Source organism: Mobula birostris, chromosome 23, assembly GCF_030028105.1.
Source record: "Mobula birostris isolate sMobBir1 chromosome 23, sMobBir1.hap1, whole genome shotgun sequence".
NCBI lineage: Eukaryota > Metazoa > Chordata > Chondrichthyes > Myliobatiformes > Myliobatidae > Mobula > Mobula birostris.
Genome location: NC_092392.1, coordinates 38,395,812 through 38,418,080, shown reverse-complemented (window position 1 = coordinate 38,418,080; position 22,269 = coordinate 38,395,812). Strand labels below are relative to the sequence as shown.

General features: G+C 40.6%; 1 protein-coding gene across 1 annotated transcript in view; it reads right to left on the bottom strand.

Annotated features, from left to right (window-relative positions):
• Positions 1–13,283: 13,283 nt before the first annotated feature.
• The window catches only part of cerk (ceramide kinase), a 49,743-nt gene continuing 40,757 nt past the window's right edge, over positions 13,284–22,269 (bottom strand). The window contains exons 12-13 of the mRNA XM_072241313.1: positions 21,475–21,683; positions 13,284–14,654 (exon numbers count right to left, since the gene is read on the bottom strand). Of these exons, the coding sequence (XP_072097414.1) occupies positions 14,570–14,654; positions 21,475–21,683 (294 nt within the window). The 3' untranslated portion in view covers positions 13,284–14,569. The remainder of the gene's footprint in view (positions 14,655–21,474; positions 21,684–22,269) is intronic.

Genomic DNA, 22,269 nt, shown 5'->3' with positions numbered 1-22,269 from the left:
ATCATTTGATATAAGAAGTGGATTGGCAGAGCACTTTTAAAATGATGAGCTTTTGAAAAATGTTTGTTTTCATAAGGACCTGGGTGTTCTTGTACAGGAATCATTGATAGCTATCTGTGTAGATACAATGAGGAGTTGTGAGGGTAGATGGTATGTGGACCTTTACTGTAATACTATTAGTATATCGAATCTGAAATGTTTCATAGATGCAGAAATTGCAATATGTTTATTTATGCTGAAAACATTGTAGTTATCATGTAAGTATTTCTTTAGCAGGAAAACGACAGTATTAACAATTACCAGGAGTAATATTATTCTTTGTAATTTTAAAGAAGTTGAAAATACGTAATCTTGAATTTTGCCAGTTAAGGCTTGTCACCTGCAGCCAGCTCCCACATTCACCCTACACTCAGCTTTACATCTCTCAGAAGGAAGTCTCTTTCTTTGCTCATCCACAAGCACCTCATTCTAGCAATGAGGCTCTGAGAGATGTCATCTGAGAAACCTGCTTCCCTAAACTAACCCAACAACTCTGATAATCAGTGAAGCCCCAACCCTTTCTTTGCCAACTATGAAAGCTTTTTAAAAGTTATGGAGTGCTTCTAACTTCAAAAACATTTTAAAATATTGGAAATGAAATAATGTGTTTTAGAAAATAAAGATTAAATTTTAAAAATAAAAATATCGATTGAGATGGTAAAAAGATTTTCAAATAATTAAACACAAACAATTAGAACAAAACTTATACTTTTTTCCTTTTAGTTCTACATTGCCAATAAACATAATGCATCCCAAAGTATGTATTGACATTTCTGGTGGCAATTAATGATAGGTTTGAGCCTTCCATATTGTACCACAGGGATGAAATGTCTAATGTCAGAGGGCTTGCATTAATGGTGAGAGGGGGTAGATTCAAAAAGGATGTGAGAGTTAGATTTTTTACTCAGAGTGGTGGATGCCTGGTATGGTGGTAGAGGCAAATGCATTAGAGGCTTTTAAGAGCTGTTTAGTTAGGCACTTGAATGTGAGGACGGTAGAAGGATATGGACATTGTGTAGGTAGGAGGGATTAGTTTTTGGGAGTTTTTGATTTACTTTTTAGCTGGTTCGGCAAAACATTGTGGGTCAATGGTCCTGTTCACATACACACAAACACGTGCACACACACTCAGACAGTCAGACACACACACACACACACACACACACACACACACACACACTCACTCAGACAGTCACACACACACACACATACACACACACTCACACTCAGACACACAAACAGTCAGACACACACACACACACTCACACTCAGACACACAGATGCACACACACTCAGACAGTCAGACACACACACACACACTCACACTCAGACACACACACACTCAGTCAGACACACACACACTCACACTCAGTCAGACACACACACACACTCACACAGACAGTCAGACACCGCCCCCCCCACACACACACACTCACACACACACACACACACACACATACTCAGGCAGTCAGACACACACACACACACACACACACACACACAGCCACACTCAGACAGTCAGACACACACACAGACACAGACAGACAGACAGACACACACACACACACACACACACACACTCAGACAGTCAGATACACAGGCACATGCACACACACTCAGACTGTCAGACACACACACTCACACACTCACTCAGACAGTCAGACACACACATACACACACACACACTCAGTCAGACACACACACACTCACACAGACAGACACCCACACACAGACACACATTCAGTCAGACACACACACGCACTCAGTCAGACACACACACACACACACACACACACACACACACACACACTCACACTCAGACAGTCAGACACACACACTCAGACAGTCAGACACACATACTCACACGCACACACACACACACACACACACAGACACGCAATCAGTCAGATACACACACACAGTCAGATACACACACTCACACTCTCACACACACACTCACACATACACACAGACTCAGACGGTCAGACTCACACACACTCACTAACACACACAAACCCAGTCAGACTCACACACACACACACACACACACACACACACACTCAGTCAGACACATACACACAAACACAGGCACACACACTCAGACAGTCAGACACACACACTCAAGTCCCACATTTCTTGTCCAATAGTGGCAAAAACCAGTATTATCACCATTTTAAACCTGCATTGCAAACCATCTAAATAAAATAAGCCCACTCTTTTTTTCATCAAAAACTTTTAATTTCCATCCTTTCAACATTCCTTGTAAAATATTCTAAATTCTTTAGTGGTTTATAATTTCAGTTACTGTGAAGCTAGCTAGCAATATTTAACAGAAATTTAGATGAGAAATCTTTCCTGCTCTTTTGAGTCGGTTGGAAAATGTAGCTAACCAACTTGATGAGTTAACTAAAGCCTGACAGGTGATACTAGAAACTCTATCTCTCAAACAGTGACAAGACTACTCTGATATAGCAGTGACTAATGGTATTCATTTATCACAGCCATGCAGCAGAGAAGTTAATATAACTGAAGTATGGCGATGATTAAAGCTGATGATTAAGAAAGTACCAAAGAAATGAAGACTGATGACCTATTCCATAAAATCAGGAGGTTAATCAAAGAGCAGACTAAGTTCAGAGCCGATAAATATCAAAGCCTTTGAAATGCACCCCTAACAGTAACGACACTGCAAAAAGAAATTGGTAACAATTCCATTAATACCATCTTTCTATTTTAATTCAAATTGATAACAATTCTAAGAAAACAAACTTTCTTTTTTAAATGGGTGTCCTTCTATTAGAGGGATGTCCATTTAGAACAGAGACAAAGAGGAATTTCTTTAGCCAGAGAGTGGTAAATCTGTGGAATTTGTTGCCACAGGTGACTGTGAAGGTCAAGTCGCTGGGTATTCTTAAGGCAAAGGTTGATAGGTTCTTGACTAATCAGGGTATGAAGGGAAACGAGGAGAAGGTTGGAGACTGGGGCTGAGAGGGGAATGGATCAGCCAGGATGATATAGCAGAGCAGACTCGATGGGCCAAATGGTCTCATTCTGTTCCTATATCTTATGATCTCATTTTACCCTTCGATAGTCAGAGTGGATTTGAGATCGCTGTACACAACAAATGGCAGAATACACTCAGTGGCCACTTTATTAGGTACTGGTGTGGAACCTGTACCAGTGTGGTCTTGTGGTTTTCTACTAAGGTCGCCCATCCACTTCAAGGTCGATGTGTTGATCATTCAGAGATGCTCTTCTGCTCACTACTGTTGTAACGCATGGTTATTTGAGTTACAAACAAGAGAAAATCTGCAGATGCTGGAAATCCAAGCAATACACACAAGATACTGGAGGAATTCAGCTGGCCAGGCAGCATCAATGGAAAAAAGTACAGTCGACGTTTGGGCCAAAACCCTTTGGCAGGACTGTACTTCGTTCCATAGATGCTGCCTGGCTTGCTGAGTTCCTCCAGCATGTTGTGTGCGTTATTTGAGCTATCAGCTTGAACCAGTCTGGCCATCCTCCTCTGACCTCTCTCATTAACAAAGGTGTTTCACCCACAGAACTTGATGTTTTTTAAATACATTGAGCTGCTGCCACACGATTGGCTGATTAGATATTTGCATTAATGAACAGGTTTACTGGCGTATCTAATAAAGGGGTCACTGAATAAATGCTTACCACATTAGAAAGTAAATTAAAATTAGGATTACATGTTACAAAACACCTCAGTTAATAAAAGTTGTGGAACTATTTGAAAAGCGGTTATACATATACTGTATAGGTGATGTTGAAAATGATCAATTGCATTAAAAAAAAAGACAACCTGATAAGTATGTCTTTCAAGGAGATGAAATTATCTGCCTGGAAGGTGAAAATATTAGAAAGCAGCAGGAAAAGCTTCGCTGCAAGATTGATTCTTTTGATATTTAATGATGATAGAAGCTGGATTTAAACATAGCTGGAAAGCTACAGAAACCTGATACTGATGTTGAAATAGATTTAATATGTGTTCAACAGATGGGATTACTTTCAATCCAAGACATGTCGGATGTCAGTACTGGCATGCAACATCAAACATCAATGGATACAGTTAATAGCTCAGGCCCATGGGAAATGCAAGGAGTGGTGTCCCTGCTTGGTGATCTTTGAGAGTATAAGGTAACTTCAGTGACCTTCCTTAACCAAAGTGGGAGCTGCTGCAGATACCTTCAGCTCCTAAATGGAAGGAGCCAAATGCAGATCTGACAGTAATTGATAAGTGGGTTCTTGCCCTGCTGAAGCTGAAAATGTGCCAGCTTAACGTGGAAGTTTTCAGTGAAGATGTCCTCACTGTAGTATAGTTACCCTGCACTTCGTTTATGCTGAGGTTATAGAATTGGTCTCTGAACACATTGACCTAAAAATTCTTCTTTCCTCGAATCCAACTTCAGCAGCTCAACTCACACTGCATGTTTTCTTTCATTGTCCCAATTATGCTTCCAGGGGCAAAGCCAACCAAAGCTTACAAGTCTGACAGCAACCTGGCTTGTGTACGAATTGCAAGTTGAGCTTCAAAGCGAACAGCGCCAGTGACACTGCTCCCTGTAGATATCTGCAACTAGGAGCATCACTAGAAAGGCCCACTTGTAGAATAACAATGGATCGAATAAATCAATTGGCAGCTAAATTATGATCCCTCTTTATAGTAGAATTAATAGGGATTTTACAGCTGCCTATATGTATTCAAAAGCAGCAAGTTACAAAGGCATCAACTTGTAGCCCAGAATAGCTGCACTAAGGTCAAATCCACATTTTACACTAACATCCATTCTGATGTGGATGCTTTGTATATTCTCAGTATGTGCCAACTGCATGTGTGTAAAGAACTCCCTTCCATGATGCCAAATATGATCGTAACAGAAAAAGTGTGCTCATCCAAAGATATTTTTAATCCTTCGAAATCACACAAGACATCCAAATTCCAACTCAAGATTTTGCATATTCCTTGTTTTGGTTCACTTTATTCCAACTCTATTGTGGAATTAATAACTTGAGTATCTTTCTTCCTAACTCCTCATGGGCTATCAGCCATCTATAAGGCTCAAGTAGGGAGTGTGATGGAATACTCTCCCCTTGCTTGGTTGAGCACAGTTTCAACAAAAATCTCATATCAATGTATGTGATGACTGGTAACACTTAGCTGAAATTTCAGTGGCAATATTCTGCCAGGAGGCAGAATATATTCTGTATATATTTAGGGCTGTAGAATCAAAAAAATGCACAGGAGAGAAATGGGTCATTTGGGCCAACCACATGCCTGTTGGCTGTTATACCTAGCTACATCAGTCCCAATCACCAGCATTATGTCTATAGTCTTCTACTCCTTGGTAATTCAAGAATTGGTCTAGAATGAGAATATTTCCCCCCACCACTTCTTCAGGCAGCATATTCCAGATTCCAATCATGCTCCGCATGAAAATTCCTCCTTGGATTCCCTCTAAGTCGACGCCCGTTTGCCTTACGACACTGTCACCATGGGAAAGTTTATTAATTGGGTGGCATGGTAGCGTAGTGGTTAGCACAATGTTTTACAGGTGACCCGGGTTCAATTCCCGTCACTGCCTGTAAGGAGTTTGGTTTTTCCTCCATGACTGCATGGGATTCCTCTGGGTGCCATGGTTTCCTCCCACAGTCCAAAGACGTACTGGTCGGTAGGTTAATTGGTCATTGTAAATTCCCGATTTATTAGGCTAGAATTAAATTAGGAGGATTGCTGGGTGGCATGGCTTGATGGGCCAGAAAGGACTATTCCATGCTGTATGTCATAGAACATAGAATAGTACAGCACATTACAGGCCCTTCAGCCCACAATGTTGTGCTGACCCTCAAACCCTGCCTCCCATATAACCCTCCAACATTAAATTCCTCCATATACTTGTCTAGTAGTCTCTTAAACTTCATGAGCGTATCTGCCTCCACCACTGACTCAGGCAGTGCATTCCACACAGCAACCGCTCTCTGAGTAAAAAAACCTTCCTCTAATATCCCCCTTGAACTTCCCACCCCTTACCTTAAAGCCATGTCCTCTTGTATTGAGCAGTGATGCCCTGGGCAAGAGGTGCTGGCTATCCACTCTATTTATTCCTCTTATTATCTTGAACACCTCTATCATGTCTCCTCTCATCCTCCTTCTCTCCAAAGAGTAAAGCCCTAACTCCCTTAATCTCTGATCATAATGCATACTCTCTAAACCAGGCAGCATTCTGTAAATCTCCTCTGTACCCTTTTCAATGCTTCCACATCCTTCCTATAGTGAGGCGACCAGAACTGGACACAGTACTCCAAGTGTGGCCTAACCAGAGTTTTATAGAGCTGCATCATTACATCACAACTCTTAAACTCTATCCCTAAACTTATGAAAGCTATCACCCCATAAGCTTTCTTAACTACCCTATCTACCTGTGAGGCAACTTTCAGGGATCTGTGGACATGTACCCCCAGATCCCCCTGCTCCTCCACACTACCGAGTATCCTGCCATTTACTTTGTACTCTGCCTTGGAGTTTGTCCTTCCAAAGTGTACCACCTCACACTTCTCCGGGTTGAACTTCATCTGCCACTTCTCAGCCCACTTCTGCAGCCTATCAATGTCTCTCTGCAATCTTCAACAATCCACTACACTATCTACAACACCACCAACCTTTGTGTCATCTGCAAACTTGCCAACCCACCCCTCTGCCCCCACATCCAGATCATTAATAAAAATCACGAAAAGTGGAGGTCCCAGAACAGATCCTTGTGGGACACCACTAGTCACAATCCTCCAATCTGAATGTACTCCCTCCACCACCACCCTCTGCCTTCTGCAGGCAAGCCAATTCTGAATCCACCTGGCCAAACTTCCCTGGATCCTATGCCTTCTGACTTTCTGAACAAGCCTACCATGTGGAACCTTGACAAATGCCTTAGTAAAATCCATATAGATCACATCCACTGCACTACCCTCATCTATATGCCTGGTCACCTCCTCAAAGAACTCTATCAGGCTTGTGAGACATGACCTGTCCTTCACAAAGCCATGCTGACTGTCCCTGTCAGACTATGATTCTCTAAATGCCCATAGGTCCTATCTCTAAGAATCTTTTCCAACAGCTTTCCCACCACAGACATAAGGCTCACTGGTCTATAATTACCTGGACTATCCCTACTACCTTTTTTGAACAAGGGGACAACATTCGCCTCCCTCCAATGCTCCAGTACCATTCCAGTGGACAATGAGGACATAAAGATCCTAGCCAGAGTCTCAGCAATCTCTTTCCTCACCTTATGGAGCAGCCTGGGGAATATTCGGTCAGGACCTCGCTCACTTCCACAGCCTCCAGGCACATCTTCCCACCTTTATCTCTAATTGGTCCTACCTTCACTCCTGTCATCCTTTTGTTCTTCACATAATTGAAGAATACCTTGGGGTTTTTCTTTACCCTACTTGCCCAGGCCTTCTCATGCCCCCTTCTTGCTCTACTCAGCCCCTTCTTAAGCTCCTTTCTTGCTTCCCTATATTCCTCAATAGGCCCATCTGATCCTTGCTTCCTAAACCTCATGTATGCTGCCTTCTTCCACCTGACTAGATTTTCCACCTCACTTGTCACCCATGGTTCCTTCACCCTACCATTCTTTATCTTCCTCACCGGGACAAATTTATCCCTAACATCCTGCAAGAGATCTCTAAACATCGACCTCATGTCCATAGTACATTTCCCTGCAAAAACATCATCCCAATTCACACCCGCAAGTTCTAGCCTTATAGCCTCATAATTTGCCCTTCCCCAATTAAAAATTTTCCTGTCCTCTCTGATTCTATCCTTTTCCATGATAATGCTAAAGGCCAGGGAGCGGTGGTCACTGTCCCCCAGATGCTCACCCACTGAGAGATCTGTGACCTGACCCGGTTCATTACCTAGTACTATATCTAGTATGGCATTCCCCCTGGTCGGCCTGTCCACATACTGTGACAGGAATCCATCCTGGACACACTTAACAAACTCTGCTCCATCCAAACCCTTGGAACTAATCAGGTGCCAATCAATATTAGGGAAGTTAAAGTCACCCATCATAACAATCCTGTTATTTTTGCACCTTTCCAAAATCTGCCTCCCAATCTGCTCCTCTGTATCTCTGCTGCTACCAGGGGGCCTATAGAATAGCCCCAATAGAGTAACTGCTCCCTTCCTGTTCCTGACTTCCACCCATACTGACTCAAAAGAGGATCCTGCTACATTATCCACCATTTCTGTAGCTGTAATAGTATTCCTGACCAGTAATGCCACCCCTCCTCCCCTTTTCCCCACCTCTCTATCCTTTTTAAAGCACTGAAATCCAGGAATATTGAGAATCCATTCCTGCCCTGGTGCCAGCCAAGACTCTGTAATGGCCACTACATCATAATTCCATGTACGTATCCAAGCTCTCAGTTCATCACGATAATTTAAAAAATTGCATTCAGTCTTTCCTTATAACTGAAATGCCCCAGATTAGTACTATGATTGAAATAGGATGCTTATAATATGAGGATGACTGGCAAGGCTAGGAAACATCAGCAAAAAATTATGTTTGAAGTAAAATGCAGATGCTGGAATCCTCCACACATGCACAAAAAAAATCAGGAAGTGCTGTAGGCTTTCAGCAGGTCAAACAGCCACATGGGAAAGAAATGAACTGGAGAACTGAGAAGATAAATGTGTCTCGTTGCAGAGGGCTGCAGGGTGAAGAGAACAAAGAGAATGTTTGTAATAAAGGAGTTACTTTTCTTTTGAAGTCTGGCTCTCCAGAGATATAGCTGTAACTTTTTGTTTCAATTTGTTCCTTTTTCTTTTGTCTCCAATTGCAGTTTGTTTGAAGTAATTGTTGCATTGCAAAGTTTGGTCTGCCCTCTGTTACAGACATTCTCTTTGGTCATTTCATCGCTTCCCTTACTCTGAAGCTTAAAGCTCACTTGACTTTTTACTTCTCCGGTTCTGATGAAGGGCCCTTGACTTGAAATGCTGAAATCTGCTTCTTGCCTTGCTGATATTGTCTGATCTGCTGAATCTCTTAACGTTTTCCTTTTCTCAGAGTCAGGGTCAGGTTTAATAGCACTAGCAGTAGCGGGCAGCACAGTAGCATAGTCATTAGCAGAACTCTTTACAGTATAGGCGACCCAGGTTTAGTTCCCACCACCTCCTGTAAGGAATTTGTATGTTCACCCCATGTCCACGTGGAATTCCTCCAGGAGCTCCGGTTTCCTCCCACAGCCCAAAGACGCACCAGGCGCTAGGTTAATCGGTTATTGTAAGTTGTCTCATGATTAGGCTAGGATCAAATCAGGAGATTGCTGGGTGGCAAAGGGCCAGAAGATCATATTCCATGCTGTAACTCAATAAATAAGTCATGAAATTTGATTTTTCTCAACAAAAAAAAATTACAGCTGGATAAGGCTAAAGCAGCAGGAAAAGGCTCAAAGGCTCATTTTATTATCAAAGTATGTTGGTAGCCAGAGGCTTTTTCCAGGCTGAAATGGCTAACATGAGGGGACATAGTTTTAAGGTGCTTGGAAATAGGTACTGAGGGGATGTCAGGGGTAAGTTCTTCACACAGAGAGTGGTGGGTGCATGGAATGCACGGCCAGCAGCAGTGATGGATGTGGATACAATAGGGTCTCTTAAGAGCCTCTTAGATAGGTACATGGCGCAGAGAAAAATAATGTGCTGGGGAAACTCTAGGCAGTCTCTAGGATAGGTTACATGGTCAGCACAACATTGTGGACTGAAGGGCCTGTAATGTGCTGTAAATTTCTATGTATGCAGAATACAGCTCTGAAATTTGTTTTCTCCAGATAGCCATAAAATCCAGAAAACCATAGCAATAGTTGAAGGGAAGACATCAATCTCCACATGAAAAAGAAACAAAAACTCACAAACCTCAAACCCCCACAATCCCTCCCTCTCACAAAACCTTGAAGATCACCTTCATAGAGAAACAATAGCAAGAACATCAAACCCCAAACCTCCAGCCCACAATCAACAGCAGGAAACAATGGGTGAGAACACAAAAAAAAAGGCCCATAGAACTGAACAAGGCCAATATGAACAAGAGCCCAATCTATAAATCTCAGAATTTTGATAACAACTCCGAGAGCATTGGGACCCAGCTGCCCCTCCGAGAGAAGCAACAGAAAATAGCATCCCCTCCGAGGGCAGTGACACGAACCCAGTGGCCTCGCGAGAACTGCTCACTCTCCTCTGCATTTGCCTCGATGTTTCAATATTACTTGACACTTTAACTGGCGAGAAATGTAGTCAATCGTGGACTGTCTCATCTCTGAGCTTCTCCTTGTGGTAGCTCATTCTCTGATCTCTCTCCTGGAGTTTTCTAGGGGACAGTAGAGTTCCAGCTCACTCGATCGAACTACAGCCTGTAAGTCACAGGCTCCAACAGTTTCAAGATCAAAATTAAGATTAAAAGTATAAGTTGACAACATAGAAAAACTGAAATGACTGATTATCTGGAGATGTCGCCCGAGGAATCATTGTTCACTGGCACCATCTTGACTGAAGCGTTTAAAAGAAGAGCAGAATTATATAAAGAATTATATAAAGTGAATAGAAAAAGTAAATTAGGTCCAATGGAGACAATGACAGGAGATCTTATAATGCCAAATGAAGTGACTCAGAGGACAGAGATCTTCCCCACAGAGAACACGACAGATGAGCTGCAGAGTAGAAACATAACAAAGCTTTGTAACAAAGAAAGGAAAAAATAGTAAATCACTGACCAGACATCAGCAAGATGTATTTGTTTGTTGAGATACAGCACAGAATAGGGCCTTCAAGCCACACTGCTCAGCAACCTCCGATTTAATTCTAGCCTAATCACAGGTTAATTTACAATAACTAATTAACCTACCAACTGGTACATCTTTAGACTATGGGAGGAAACCCAAATGGTCACAGAGAGAACGTACAGACAGCGGCAGAAATGCTAGGAAAAGGAACATAATGGATACTGATTTTCAAAAGGCATTTGATAAGGTACCACACAAAAAGTTATTCCATTCAATAAAATCTCATGAGGTTGCAAGTAACATTATAGCACAGAAATGTTAAAATGAAGAGTAAAATCAGGAGCAGACCAGGTTGCCCTTCAAACCATCCCTGCTCTCATGTGATCTGTACATACTGGCTGTGTGGTGAAAAAGGCACAATTGCATCTCTTTCACCTCAGATGGTTGAAGTAGTTTGGTATGGCCCCCCAAATCCTAAGAACTTTCTATAGGGGCACAATTGAGAGCGTCCTGACTGGTTGCATCACTGCCTGATACGGGAACTGTACCTCCCTCAAGCGCAGGACTCTGCAGAGAGTGGTGTGGATAGCCCAGCGCAACTACCCACTATTTGGGACATTTACAAAGACTGGTGTGTAAAAAGGGCCCAAAGGATCACTGGGGACCCAAGTCACTCCAACCACAAACTGTTCTAGCTGCTAGCATCCGGGAAACAGTACCACAGCATAAAAGCCAGGATCTACAGGCTCCAGGATAGTTTCTTGCACCAGGCCATCAGACTGCTTAATTCATGCTGACACAACTGTATTTCTACTTATAAATTACTACAAATTGCACATATAGATGGAGACGTAACAAAGATTTTTACTCATGCGTATGAAGGATATAAGCAATAAAGTCAATTCAATTGTTGTTCTCCATAGCACTTTATTTTCCTCATGTTCAAAAGTCTATTTATATTGCCACTGAATAAACTCTATGCCTCAGTCACTGGAGCTCTCTGGGGTAAAGCATTTTAATGATTCATGGCAGAGACAATTTCTTTTTTCCCTTGATTCCTAAATCATCTTATTTGAAAATTCTGCCATTTCTACATTTCCCCATGGGTATGATACCCTTAGAAAAAACCACCTTGTCAGCCTCTTGAGATAATCATAAATGTTTCCACATTAATTGGAGAAGAGGAAATGGTAATAGACACACACACAAAATGCTGATGGAACCTCAGAAGGTCAGGCAACATCTGTGTAAATGAATAAATATTCAATGGTTCAGGCAGGCACCCTCCTTCAGGACTGAAAAGGGATGAGGAAGATGCCAGAATAAAAAGGTTGTGGGGTGGGGAGAAAGAGAAGAAAGCTAGCTGGAAGGTGACAGGTGGGTGGGAAAGGTACAGGGCTGGAGAAGGAATGTGATACCAAGAGAGTGGACCATAGGAGGGAGGAGGAGGGGACCCGAGGGAGATGAAAGGCAAGTGAGAAGAGGTGAAGGTAATAGTATATGGTTCTATTCAGGTTGACATATTGATAATGGGGGGGGACTGCGCCTTCAGCAAATCGTATTAATACAAACGGTCAAAATGAAACAAACTGTCCAAGTCTGCTGAGAATACGACCGTAGACAGGAAAGTGTAAAGATGTTTGCAGGCGAAATACAGCCATTCAACAGTGAACAGTCAGATGGAAGGCTGTGTCATGTGGGAAAATGTAAGACCATGAAAACTGGGTGCTTCTTGCTGCTTAAAATATTTTTGTACAAAGAAATTTGGGTGTATGGTTTTAGAAGTTCCAGAGAGCAAGCTTACTAAACTCGTGTGGAATTAGGAAGACAAACTGCATTGTGGGAAGTTGGAGAATGAGAAGTCGTTGCTGAGATTTCCAGGATTTTAAATAATGGACTGATTAACTAGCATTAAATTTGGCCTTGTATCCAGCAACTTGAAACTTCCAGTCTCTCTGCTTATATTTCAACTTACTTCCATCTGGGATTCTGTCTTTCAAATCTGCTCCTTACATTCCTATCCCAGGAATCATCAAGTTTCCTGTTGTCAACTCATGAGCTATGAACTCACGTCCTACTGCACTTGCACATAACAGATTTGAAACATATGTACATTCTCAGACAGAGGAAAGTGAACATTCAAACAGAAAGATGGCACCAGTAGGCCACTGGTTTCAATTCAACCAAGGCATCTGGCTCCTTACAGCCCACTGTGAACCAGTTTGCTCTCTTACTGTTATCTTTCAAAGCAGCCTAGTTCAGTTAAGACATTGTTGAAAGAATACAATTTTTCATTCCCTAGGATCTACTAAAACATTCAATTTCTAATAATTATATTTTAAGCTTTATGTAGAGAAAGAAAGGTACCATTCTAGAAATGTAAAAAGGCAGGAAGAGGAAGCAAATAGATTAAACCATTGAGTTTAATTCAATAATTTTATTTCCATATTCTATCCTAACAAACACTTTTTTTTTTGCATTTTTTAAAACAAGAGACTATCAGCAAATTTATTTGGTCTGGATTTAAAGCAGGTCAACAAGAAATAGCCTGCTGAATGAACTTCTTAACAGAAAGCTTCCCTGAATAGGAAAAGTTTCAAAACACTAATAAAACAGAAAACATAATGGGGACAAAGAATTTTTTAAAAATATCACACCTTTCAAGGACATTGTGAAGTATATCCTTGCTGGCTATTTACATTAGCTATGTAAAGAAAATACAAGGACCTAAATATTCACAACACATGTTAAGAATTAAGCAAATACTTTTGAAATGACTGATCAAAGAAACAAAACTTGTTCAATGGAATAAGGATCAGTAAGTAACAGCATCAGTAATTTATTCTAAGCAACACGCAATTCTTGTAAAGTATGAAAGAAGAATGTACGTAATACAATGAGTGAATGCCACTTTCTATTGTTAGATAGTATTCTCTATTAGTGCATTAACAGGACTGACTACATTCTATTCACATAGTGAACACATACTAAGCTAAGCAAAATCTAGCTTAATCATATACAATAAATATATTTTTTATATTTGTTATTTACAAACTCAAATATTCAACAATTCATAATTTATACATTTTCCTCTATTAACATTTACTAAAATAAACTGTTTCAAACTATAGTTTCTTCATTATTATTTAGAAGTTGCAATCAAGTTGCATTGATAAGTTGCAAGGTGCAGTAAAAGAAATTGGAAAATATCTAGATTTTACCTTAAAATTAAGAATGTAATTACAAAAGCAATTTTGGAATCCATGTTTAAAAATAAGTGAAATCTATCACCTAGTTTGAAGTGGCTGTCACTAAATAATGACAGACACATACTTCAATTTAAAATAAGGCTGATGCATATAAATGATTCCCTTCCAAACTCTGACCCACAGTTTAAAAGCACACCTAAAAAAAATATTCTGCCAATTTCCCAAGGACAGCTTCTTGCAACATACCAACGACTCTAATTCTTAAATCTCAAATGCCATGTATTAAACAGATACTTCATTTGAAATCTAATCCATAAAAGCAGAATTTACATTTTGAGATACATGAAATTTGTTGTTTGTTGCTTTTTATGCTTACACTGCAATAAATAAATATTCATGAATTTATTAATAATGTAAACAAACTTAGAATCTTAAGTTATAAAAGCAAGTTCAGAAATTCGATGTCAGACTTCAATCTTTGAAATGAGTTTGTGGAATCCTGAGATCATTTTGGAATCTGCTTAAACAACAGAATTGCCGTTGCCTTTTTCGGAAGGAAGCATTTCTATTCCTCTTGCAAAGAGTCTTAACAGCTGGCAGTGAACTCTGTAAACAAAGAAAATCAAGTTATTAAGAACATGTTTATTACCTTTCAACAAGATTAGTGAGGAAATGTGAAAATGACAAAAGGGAAAATAGTCAATGATAAGGACCATTGACCTTAACACCTTTCACTGAAACAAGTGTTTCCTTTTAGTGTCATGGATATCAAATTAGCTCCAATATGGCATTTGATGCAAGTACTACGTTCTTCATAAATTGTAACATTGGTGTCATATTGTTAGCAGACAACTTTCAGAGCTGGCAAAGGCAGTCTGTAGTTTCAGTGTGTAACACACATCTGATGCACATAAATACTGTCAAACTCGAATGTTCAGCAACAGGAGGGGATCACCAATGATCAGCATAGTGATGCTGCCTCAATTGCTACTCATTATTACTGCCATTCTGACAATTGTTGATGGTTTGTAGATTTCTTTTATGCTGCAGATTTTTACAGGAAAGAGCATGGCAGATGCTGATACAGCATCACTACAGATGCTGTACAGACCTCATAGGATTTGCAGAACTGAGACGTTCCTAAGGATGGGTGCTTTTGGAGGCGTTCCCTTAATGAGAAGTGTGATATGTTATAACAAATTAAGGAAATGGAAAAGGGAGGGGTAGAGGGGAAGAATGCCACATCTCAGCCTGCTCAGAGAGCAACATTACTATCTGCAAGTCTTCAAGGAATAAAACGTATGCTTCCTATGTCTCAGCAAGCAAGTACTCACTAGATTTATATTACTTTATTGTCATGTACACCAAGATACAATGAAATTCCTCACATGAACAGAGTAAGCAGTATTAATAGTAATAATAAATGCAATTAATAAAATCACAAGCACAAAACAGCAGAATGGTGCAAAGATTATATTGCATAAGCTGCAGAAATGCTAAAGTGACAATAACAGAATAAAAACAAAGTAGAATTCAAGAGTACAAGAATGTGGCAGTATTACTGGGAAAGGGATGAGAAGGAAGTGATTGTTTCAGAGATGTGATAGCAGTGGGGAAGAAACTACTCTTCAGTCTGGAGGTCTGGGATTTCAAGCCTATCTTCTCCCAGAAGGGGAAGGGTGGCAGACAACTTCGACAATACTATCAGCCTTCCCAAAGCAAGGCACTGCAAAGTGGACTGAATGGAAGGAAGTGATGAGTTTGTAAAGGCCTGGATCACGTTACTATTCTCTTCAGGTTCTATCAGTTCAGGGCCGGGCAGCTGCCATACAAGGCAGACGTGCAACCTGTCAAGATAACTTCTGGAGTGCAGCTAGAGAAGTTCAAGAAAATCATCAAGGATATTCTGAATCTTTGGAGCCACCCAAGAAAGTAAACCAGCCCCCACTCCAGCTTCTTGACAATTCCTTAACAACTAATTTCCCTCAACTTGCTGATGTTTTGGGCTGGGTTGCTGTCCTGACACCACAACAAAAGGTTCTCTTCTAAAATTTATAACTACTCCAGTCACAAATGCAATTTCAAAGAAGGTGGGGCTAAATTGTCAAGGGCTGTTAAGCACAGTGAACAATTATACATTGGTTTGCTTCCAGGCTAAAGTTGAAAAAATATCTGCATATTCTTGTAATGTGTGTACTGGGCGTTGCTGCTGCTTTCTTTTCAAAGACAGCTGATCATATTTCATTTCCTCTTCTGAGTAGGCAGGTGATTGGCATTGCACAAAGTTCTGAAATGATAACTGCCTTACTATGTTACACAATGCCACAGAACACAGTTAGCATCCTGAAATACATTACAAAAATAGGGATTCCAGTCCCATACATGACCTTCCTATAACACATTGTGCAGTGTTTCAACAACATTCATGATCCCTTTCTTTTGTTGCAATATATTTGAGTCACCAACCAAATCAGCTACGAGGGTTGGCTTCTCATGATTCAAGATTTATGCGCCTGCATGCAGACACATATGCATACCAAGGGATTGTCCTCACAAAATACAGGTCTATTATGTTGAAGCAATCCTGCACTTCGAAAAACATTGAAGGATTGAATAAACTGCGCTTCAAGATTTGTAGAGGTCTGCTGCATTCTAAAAAATCTCACCATGCGAGTAAGGACAGGACAAAGGAGACAATCAGACAGCAACATTCTGCCACGATTGACAGTGAAACACTAATCTGATGACAATCTCGTGAAAAATGTCAATTCCTGTAAACTTTTATTGAAATCAAAAGAAATTTTGCAGAAATCATCTGCTTCTCTTCTTCGGCTGTCCATCAATTTTCAATGTTGACTGAGGCCTGGGCAAGGTTGTATGGAAGACTGGCAGTTGCCCATGCTGCAAGTCTCCCCTCTCCACGCCACCGATGTTGTCTAAGGGAAGGGGACTAGGACCCATACAGCTCGGCACCGGTGTCATCGCAGAGCAATGTGTGGTTAAATGCCTTGCTCAAGGACAGCCTCAACTGAGGCTCCAACTAGCGACCTTCAGATCACTAGACCGACACTTTAACCACTTGGCCATGTGCCACACAGCAATCTTTAAATATTTTTAAATGCCACCGTACATCAGGAACACACAAAATAAAACTGTCTCTTATCAGCTGCCTTTGGGGTGGGCTGTAGCAATATGCCACTTGGTGCTGCCCAGATGCTGAGTGCTCGGGGGGGGGGGGGCAGGGGGCTTTCATATCTACTCCAATTGAGTATAGGGACAAGAAACAAGACAGACAAGAAAAGTAAATTAATTGTGTTCGTGCATTTGCCTGGAGCCTTGTCTTCTGTTCTCCTCCTTCCCCCCTCGCCCATTGAATCACTCCTAGGAAATGATGTCTTAGAAGCTGGAATCCAGGAAGTAGAAGGATGCTATCCATTATTGAAAGCTGCAGACAATCTTGGAGGAGAATGTCAAGAAACCAGGCTTAGAAGGCATAACTTTGTACCTTATCATCAGCTAACATGAAGAACAAACAACATATTTGTATTCAACCCTCTCAGGAATATGTCTCAGCAATTCCAGTAATCTGATGAAAGACAGATTACTGGTATTCTAAGACATCTTCAAGTCATAAGACACGCTGATAGCCAAAGCTTTAACGGAGCAATCTGCATCTTCAGGGCAATACACGCGCTACTCAAGCAATGGGAGGCTTGATTGTACTACATTACAAGATGAAATGCAATGCTGCATGATCCAATATCTATGTTAATGGAATTGGCCACCAGCTCCATACCGGAAAGCGTGGTTTCCAAGTGCTGTAATTATCTCTGCACAGTTGACACTAGGCCTAAATGTCTCTTAACACTGCATTACGTTTTTCCGCCAGGCTTGCCAATTCACTGGGCATTTCATTGTGCATACTCTATCTTTCTCTTGTAGGTTGTTCTTTCAAAATGTTTGATACTCTTGCAGTAGAACTCTTCAGTAACCCTGGTCTGGCAGAATTTGACATCAATATTCTTCTTTCCCTTTGCCACATTTGAATGAATTCATGGCACAAACCTCAAAATTTGCAATACATCCTATAAGCCCACTTCGAAATTATCTTATCTAGCTAATATCTTAGCTGGTATAAATTGCTGTTATACTGAGAAATGATGACATTTTTAATGCAACTGTCATTTTGTTCCTTTACCAATGCTTGGTCAGTGTGCTGTTCTTAATGGGGAAAAAGTCACGAACACAATAGGTGCAAGCAGGAAAGATGTCAATAAGATTGAAGATGTAGAGAAAATTTACAAGGTGTTGCCAGGATTTGAGGACTTAAATAATAGAGAAAAGTTGAGTAGGTTAATACTTCAGTGTAGAAGAATGATGGGAGATTTGGTAGAGGTGCATAAATAGGGTAAATATAAGCAGGCTTTTTCCACTGAAGTTGGGCAAGACTAGAACTAGAGGCCTGGGTTAACGATGAAAGGTGAAATGTTTAAGGGGAACACAAGGGGCAGCTTCTTCATTCAGCATTGTAAGACTGTTGAACGAGCTGCCAGTGTAAATAGTGGATGCAGGATCAATTTCAAGATTTAAGAGAAATTAATATAGCTGTCTGCAAGGAGTTTTTATATTCTCCTCGTGACTGTGGGTGTTTCCTCCCACAGTCCACAGATGTACCAGTTGGTAGGTTAGCTGGTCATTGTAAATTGTCCTGTGATTAGGCTAGGATTGAATTGAGCAAATACTGGGAGACGTGGCTATTCAGCACCTATATCAATAAATAACATTTGGATGGGGACATGGATGGGAGGGGCATGGTGCCGGTGTAGGTCGAAGGGACTAGGTAGATTAGCAGTTTGGTGCAGACTAGATGGGCTGAAGGGCCTGTTTCTGTGCTGTAGTGTTCTATAACTCTATGACTGAGTGGAGAGATGATAGCAAGTAATAAAACACATTTACACTACAGTACTTGCAATTTGTACATTACTAGAAATTGTGGCAGAAATGTAAAAAAATGTTTTCATTTTGAGAATGCCAGACCTTCCTATGGCTTTAGTCCATAATTAAAGGTATCATACCCTATGCTTTGAACTCAACAACCAGTTGGTCTTGGTAAAGGTCATTCTATTAATTGAGCCTGTAGTTGAGCCCACACACCCTCTCCAGTTCTATATCTATTTTTCCCCTTGCTAGTGAGGAGAAAGTATGCCCCTGAGTATTGATTAATTATATAAATCACTAAATAGCTAACAATGTGTGCAAGCTGTGAGATGTGAGGGGAAACCTACAGTTGAATTAGATGTATGACTATATACTATACTATATTACACACACACAAAACAGGTAATGAATGAAACAGGCAAGAACTGTTGTTGGGATTCTGCCAGCATGTCTGAGACCTAAGGGGCAATTGTGAAGAAACTGGATTTGAAGATGAACTCAATGACATTTGAGCACAGGATAAGGTCACTGAGATGAGTGCAGGTCTTTCTTCTCAGTTTGGCTTTGAACCCCATTAATACATGCCATTGCAGTACTTAACTGAGAATACTCTGGTTCCCTGGAGTTAAAACCTCTCTTTCCTACTTTGCACCACCTCCAAAATACCTCCAGGGTAGCACTGGTAAACCACTCATGTGTTGCATCAGGATTACAGCTTTTCGATGTTGATTAGTTTATCAATGACTCCAGCACTTATTCAATGCATCACAGCTTCCCTTAAGGGTTGCTAGTCATTCAAGATGCAGGTATACAGTATGAAGCGTATAAACTGGGCAGTAAGCACTGGCTGCTTAAATAAATTATTCAAAAAAGAACAGACATGAATTTGGCATGCTACCAGCATCAGAAGCAATAGCTGTGGCTTAACTGAGTTTTGGAATTCCCCAATCCCATTTTCAGGGATTGTTGAACTTAATCTCAGGGCATAATATCCTTTTATGATTAGTAATATGTGCAAATATGTGAGAAGCTTTCCAAACAAGTACTGAGCAACCAATGCTTGCTTATAGATGAGAAACACTGGGGAAAATTGACCTAAGGTTGCTATCTCCTATTATATACTTTCAAGTTCTCCCATAAATGCAGTCTCCTTAGTCTGCGTGCACCAAATTGTAATGTAAATGTGAACATGCAAACAAGTCACATACAAGTGAATGATCAAAACAGGCAGGTATAGTCAGTACTGTAGAAAGAGCTTTCAGTACACTTCTCAGTTACACTAGTGTTCAAAGACACTAATTTGGTTGTTACAGTGCAGTTTAATAATGCTATCTTTGATGAGAAAACAAATTGCTAGGCAATAATTAATTTCAAAGGAACAAAAAAAATCAAAGACAAAATGCATCAGCTTACCTATTCTAAAACCAGTAGAGAGAAATGGAAATAAATAAATGAATCATAAGCAAGTTAAAGCATCTCAAAGTGTAACCTTATGTCCTCATCATGAGAGGTGGAAATGGATAAGGCTGGCCAATCGGCCTTTGGTGAAGCTGTTCAGGCTGATGTCATGTACAGTGGATACAATGAATTGAAGAAACTTGATCTCCAACCATACCATTGACTTTGTACAACGAAGATGGGAGGTCATTAATGGCCTTTGCTCCACTAGGAGCCAAGGGCCCAAGAAGAAGAAATAAGTTAAGATACATTATAATAGCTTTTTAAACTGCAGAACAACACATGGAAACAGGAAAGGGGCTGCAAGACTTGGTCCTTTCCAACCAATTTTAATGGCTTTATAAATCACATAATAAAGTGTAGGCAATCAGTACTATATTCCACAGCAGCTGAACAAATACAATATATGTGGATTTATCATTGATTTGAAAATTAAAAGAGATGAGCAGATGGGTTTTTGCATCTGTTAGTCTTGTCATATAGTATGCAAATAAATTCACTCCAAGTGCATTGTACAGTATTTCTCAGAAATCATGGTTGCGGGCAGTGTGCTCACTTCACCATTTACATCTAGCTCATAGGCTCGCAGTGATAATTTAGGCACAAGAATAACTCAGTTATTCAGATTATGAAAGGTGAAATCAAATTTATGAAGACATGAAATATGTACTGCATTGATTTAAGTCAAACATCACACATTAATGAATAGTACCACAAAGTCAACAATTTTGAGTTAGATATGGCCCTTGAGTTAGATTATGGCCCTTGTGAGTTAGATATGGCCCTTATGAGTTAGATATGGCCCTTGTGGCTACGGGGGTCAGGGGGTACGGAGGGAAGGCTGGGGCGGGGTTCTGAGTTGGATGATCAGCCACGATCATAATTAATGGTGGTGCAGGCTCGAAGGGCCGAATGGCCTACTCCTGCACCTATTTTCTATGTATGTTTCTATGTATTTCTCATGAAGACAACAATCAGGTGGTTGGCTGACAAAATTGACAATATATTAGGAAATAAGCGAATAGCCTACCTCACTTCAATGGCTGCATGCTCAATTATCTCTCCATCACAATCCCAACAGCTAGTAAGCTGCACACAGCTACAGGTGGGATGATCTCTACAGAAGTGTCCAAAGAGATTTTTGCTAACTTCCTGGATATCACTGTCCTCCTCATCACAGTATTTTGGAGTAAATTTGAATCTCTTCACTCTGTATACCTCGACAAAAGCAAGGTCAAACTGAAAATATCAAAAGAACTGTGTTCAGCATGTTAAGACTTTATAATAAACAGGCATCTCAAAATATACCACAAATAAATATTTAAGTGAAATATTGATTTAAAAAGTCTGAATAGAAAGAGATTCTATAGTAGTTTTTCCACCTCATTATAACCGTACTTGAGTATCACCCAATTCACTTGACCCAGTTGTCTCTTCACTTACACAAAACCAACTTCTATCTTTCCTTCCTTTTCCATTATTTTCCCCAACTTGGAAGTATTTAGGCCTGCAAAGTGTCACATGTGTCTAATACACAAATACAGAGGAGCTTATGGATGCACACTGGTGCATAAAAACAGGCATGTGGATGCCTTTTTCATGATTTTGTTCCAAGTGCATCTGGCTACGTATGCAGAAGGAGGTTTTCATAATACCTGCAGGACCTGCTTTGCCATTGTTAAAAGGGGTTGATTCTCAAGTCAGTCTTAAACGTTAACCTGCAAGCAACTCTAGCGCGATCCTTCGCTCTTCCCCATCTCCATCACTAAATAAACCCTCTCTACAATACACCACCTTTACCAAAGCTCTACCTGACCTTTGTACT